Source organism: Gasterosteus aculeatus, chromosome 5, assembly GCF_964276395.1.
Source record: "Gasterosteus aculeatus chromosome 5, fGasAcu3.hap1.1, whole genome shotgun sequence".
Taxonomy (NCBI): domain Eukaryota; kingdom Metazoa; phylum Chordata; class Actinopteri; order Perciformes; family Gasterosteidae; genus Gasterosteus; species Gasterosteus aculeatus.
In genome coordinates, this window is record NC_135692.1 from 10,788,272 (window position 1) to 10,793,434 (window position 5,163).

Consider the following 5,163-nt stretch of genomic DNA (forward strand, 5'->3'; position numbering starts at 1 on the left):
TTGAGTAAAGGGTCATATTTGATGCTTGACCCGTGCAACCGGTTGATGTCAAATCAATGAGAGCATGCGTTTATATTTAGGAAGTTCATCACGTGAGGCTGCACCAAAAAAGAATCTGGATGTTTACGCTCATTTGACCTCATGCTACATTAATTTTTCCGCCCATCCCCAATTAAATAATGCTGTCTGACTTGTTGCTTCCGTTCAACCCGATTCTTATCCCAGCTCGGTTCCTGTTTTTTTAACTTTTCATAGATTTTAATTTCTTTGACCACTGGGGGGCGTCACTGTGGCAGAATTTGGTCACAACGCTCCAGAAGGCCCACTGTTGGTTAGCAGATGAGTGGAAATGAGAGAATAAATTAGTAAGAGCCATATTTGCCTTAGTCCAGGTTAAGAGGTGAATGTGTCTTACATGGCACATACAATGTGTATTTTGGAAAAAATTGCAATTACTTTTAAGGGATTTTTTTTCAACATCATATGATTTGGTTCTGTGAAGGAACCGTTTGCAATTATGTCGTTACATCAAAAACTGAAATAATCCTCTTTAGACGTCTTGGCAACAATGACAAGAGTCAAACCCAAACCTCAGCGGTGGAGAAAGCGTTAAACATTCAACTTAAATGTATGCTACAATATAATCAAAAATAAAAGTCCTTCATTTCAATTTTCCCTCGCTCAAAACTATCACTCATTATGCCTGATGGCCCTTTTCCTAATAATGTATAGCATTATGTTGGATTATAATTATGGATGCGCCAATCTGTTCATTATTTTAATAGTAAAGCTGGTTCACATTTCAATTATTCTATTCATGCTGTATATAAATGTAATACATCAAGAATCTACAACTTATCATATAATACAATATTGATATATAAATATATTTAATATTTGTATTTGTTAATTCATCTTGCCTTCATCTGGATCTGCAATGTAAGTGAAGATCTTAATTAACGAGTACAGAAAAGTACATTTCGCTTGAATGGTAATAAAGCCGCACACAATGAACTCAAACATCTTAAAATTATACAGTACTCAAAAAAAAATGACTGCTGTTAATCCCAAATAAATCTTGAAAATGTTGAGAACTCAATCAAAAAAACGCAGGTGTCACATGTTATTTGTTATTCAAAGAAGAAATCATCCATTGTGTTTCTATTGAGAACGTTTAAATATTATGGAATAAACATAAGTCATCAAACTCTGCAGACTCACTTAAGATGCGTTGATATCTTAAATTCAGATGTGAATCACTTCCAAGGGTTTTGTAATATCACATATGGTGAGATGTTTTATTGCGAGTAAATGAAGAGCGGGCGCAACATCATATATTAAATACTTTTATTTGTATAAAATGGCAAACCTTTACTGAGTAAACAGCATCAAATTGAACATGAAGTACAACATCAGCATCACACGCAGGCTGATGACTGTGGAGTTAAGATTAAAATCACAGTCGTCGATTAAGATTACTTAAGAAGTAAAGGTGAAGGTAAAGAAACAAAAAGTTCATGAACATAACAAGAGCCAAAGGCTTCAGTGCGTATTGATTGTCTAGCAGTAGACATCCAGGGGTCTTCCAACAGTTTCATTTAAACAATAATAATAATAATAATAATAACAAGGTCTTATAATTAGAGAAAATGAGTGTTTATCTCACTGGCAGGTTTCAGTCAGTTACGGTCCTCCCATGTGGGGGGTCCCTGGCTTAGATTCCAAAAGGGGTCCACGGCTCGATCTCTGTTTAATCAGGTTGACGGTGTAAACTGGGTCAACAGATGTGAAACCGCAGCCACCCGGTGATGTAGTCACAAATCAAAAATGTGTTGATGGACAAAAATCAATCATTTTCTCAGGGGAAAAAAAAGAAGAAAAAACGAATCTTGATGTGAGAACATCAGCTGCTTGGTGGGCTGAGGGTGACGTTGATGAAGCTGTTTTGAACGTTTATTGCAACCCGAAGGCTGAGCCGCCTCATTTCCCCCGAATACATCCTCTCTTCGACGGGTAAACCCACGACGGACCCGTTCGGGCCCCGAAGTCCGTTTCACATTTTAGTCTTCAAACATCCAAGTCAGAGTCACTGTCCGTTACTGAGAGAAGAGTTTCTCCATCTGCGCGCTCCCCGCTTCCGTCCGGACTGCACTCTCCTCCGCTGAAGGACCGCGCGCCGTCTGGACACATGCGGTGGTGCTGCAACCTGCGAAACGAAAAGAGCAAAGACTTAAAAGTGGGGAAGAAGTCTATGGCTTGTACCCAAATGTGTCCAAAATCAGGTCAAATGCGAAATCTGGAAAATTAAAAAAATAAAGTAATTATTACTAAAGTGCTTAAGGATTGTAAAACAGCAGTTAGGTCATAAATAGTCTCCTGTGCAAAATGGTTTGCAACTTTTCATACAGGTCTGGAGGATAACCCTATAATGCCCGTGCGTTTTTATGCACGAATGGCACCTTTACGCACAGCCTTGGCTGCATGTGAAGACTAAATTGTCTTGACGAGACGAACGAGTCAGTGAGCAATCAAAAGGGAGACTCGATATTGGATATCATGGTGTTCTTGCCTTTAATAATCGAATACAAATTCTTCTATCTCACAATATAATACAGCTGTAACAGTACAACTTGTTCAAAGACAAAGTCACTGACCTGTTTTTGGCTGCCGCCGCCCGGTCTCTCTGTCTTCGATTTTTGAACCAGTTTCCGACCTGAGTCGGTGTCAGTCCGGTTGCGTGCGCCAGCTCCCGCTTCTTCCCGGGGTTCGGGTACGGGTCCTGCAGGTACCACTCTCTCAGCAGCCCCCGTGTGCGCTCCTTAAAGCAGTGCGTCTTCTGCTCTCCGTCCCAGATGGTCCTCGGCAGCGGGAACTTCTTCCTCACGCGGTACTTGTCAACGGGTCCGAGCGGTCGACCTCGGAGCTTCTCCGCCTCCCGGTAGTGAGCCTCGAGCCACATCGCCTGCAGTTTGCCGTGCGAGGTGCGCGTAAAGCGGTGCGTCTCCAGGATGTGATAGAGTTCGCGGAAGCTCCCCGTGTGGTACGCGACCACGGCGCGTGCCCGCTGCACGGACTCGTGCTCGGAAATGGAGTCTCGACCGTCCGCGGTCACCGGGAGAGACCACAGGAAGCGGGCCAGTCGCTCGATGTCCCCGGTCTCCTCCAGGGTCTCGCAGACGCTGGCGATCTGCGCTGCGGAGAAACACAAGCCCGGGAGGGCCAGCGGAGGACAGGCGGAGGGGGGGTCCTCGGGGGACCGCGAGCGCGCCTGAGTAGGGGGGCCATCCGCAAAGTGTGGCCGGAGGATCCGGGAGGCTGAGAAAAAGTCGAGCGGCGACCTGAACACCATCTGGACGTCAGAGTGAAACCTGAGAGACGGGATGTGTCTCTCAAAAGGACTGAGAGAGATCTGCTGGAGTCCGTCTCTTCAGCTCACCTAAAGGAGTCAGGGAGGGCCCCTGGATCTGACTCCTCATTGGATGCCCGGGAGCTGATGCGGGGTTGTCAGGGCAGCACTGTCAATCAAACACAGTAGATTTATCCCTTCTTTTACGCACAGGCTGGACACATCCCGCCTATATCTAACTGACACTATTGGGAAATATTCCAATAAGTAGGAAACCGAAAAAACGATTAAGTGCCCCTCGCTCGCTTTTGGCGGGATCTCTAAACACGGGATTAAAACGAGAGAGTGATAAAAACACACCGAGGGGTCAAATCAGATGTGCAAATTCGGCACCATGAATAAAACCTAGTCGATGGGGTTACGGTTGAACTTTTGAGGACGATCGATGACTGAGAAACTTTCTTTCTACAATTGTAAATATAGTTTGGCATGAATTCTTAATGTTTAGTGGCGTTTTGGGCTCCAGGTGGGCCGACGCCCCCATTGAACCTCTGGCCAAGCCACCAGTCTTTATAAGATGTTTACTGATGACTAATCGAACATGTGACAGCTTTATAAACCACCTCTCTAAACCTCACACAAGCTTTTTTTAACGCTAAAAGCAAATATGGTTTTTCCAAAGTTCTGTTTCAACATTTTTTGTTTTTAAACATTTGATTTTTTTTGGATTATTTCTAATTGAATAGTTCTATTTGCCTCATTGTAACTTGGTTTGAAAAAAGGTATAGGTTATTATTATTGTTATCATTACTAGACAGGTCTGCACTGCATTCCATTTCTTTACATTTGAGTCAATTGAATAACTAACTGATTATGATGTGTGTCGTTTAAAAATAAATAAAAGGGAGAAACATCTTCAAAAACTGATATCACAAACACACCTAACTTCTATTAGCTATACAGCTCATGACCTCTGAGGTCCTTCCAGTAAGCTGATTGCGTCATTAATAATAGCAGTCATGTCAACCTGAAAGCGTATGTTTCTCTAAGTGGTCTCCCTCCACTCTAATCACTTTCTAATCACTTTTCTATTCTCTAATATCCACGATTTCAGAGATAAGCTGCAGCTTCAGCTCCATTCTGTCACCTTGGATTAGCATGGGGCAACACAGCCCGCTAACATTAGTCTAATAGAGCAGCATATTCAATCAGCATTAACACATTTTGTTAGCCCGGGCCATATGCTTTGGAGTGTGCCGCTCTTAGAGTGTGTGTGTGTTTGTAAAAGAGAGAGTGGAATATCAATATGAGGTGGATATTTTTGGGCTCAGAAAAAAACAACAACAAACTTTATCGGGCTCCATCTTATTCTATCTTGTCACAAAGAAAGAAATATGCACACACACACACACACACACAGATTCAGGCTTCAGTGCAGATGTGTTGGGCATAGAAAAGGGGGTCACCCAGCTTAAAAGGGTTAATGCCAATTACCCCAAAAGACAGATGTCCCTGAATAGTGTGACGAGTCATGTGCCAGTTTTTCACCCCTAATGAAGGTGGCAATCTCTCTTTTCTTTAAGTGAAATCAATTCAGCTTTATAGCGATAATATAATGTGCGGTTTCAGTCGGACGAACTGCACTGAAGATTGGAAAATGGAGGGGGAAAAAAATCCAGCAGTGTGGCGTTAAAAAGAGCTTCTTCCTAATCTCTGCTTGAGAGTAGAATCTATAAATGAAAGTACATGAGGTCAAAGGGATCTACCTCCGCTGGCCCACATCCTTGGGGCTCCTAAAGCGTTTCCTCTAACCTCGC

At 43.1% G+C, this 5,163-nt stretch overlaps 1 protein-coding gene across 1 annotated transcript; it reads right to left on the bottom strand.

The window, feature by feature from the left end:
• Nucleotides 1-1,333: 1,333 nt before the first annotated feature.
• Nucleotides 1,334-3,453, bottom strand: six3b (SIX homeobox 3b). The gene is made up of 2 exons (XM_040175974.2): nt 2,655-3,453; nt 1,334-2,206 (listed from the first exon to the last, which is right to left on the bottom strand). Exons 1-2 carry the CDS (start codon nt 3,347-3,349, stop codon nt 2,068-2,070), a joined length of 834 nt encoding a protein of 277 aa, XP_040031908.1. The 5' UTR covers nt 3,350-3,453; the 3' UTR covers nt 1,334-2,067.
• Nucleotides 3,454-5,163: the final 1,710 nt, after the last annotated feature.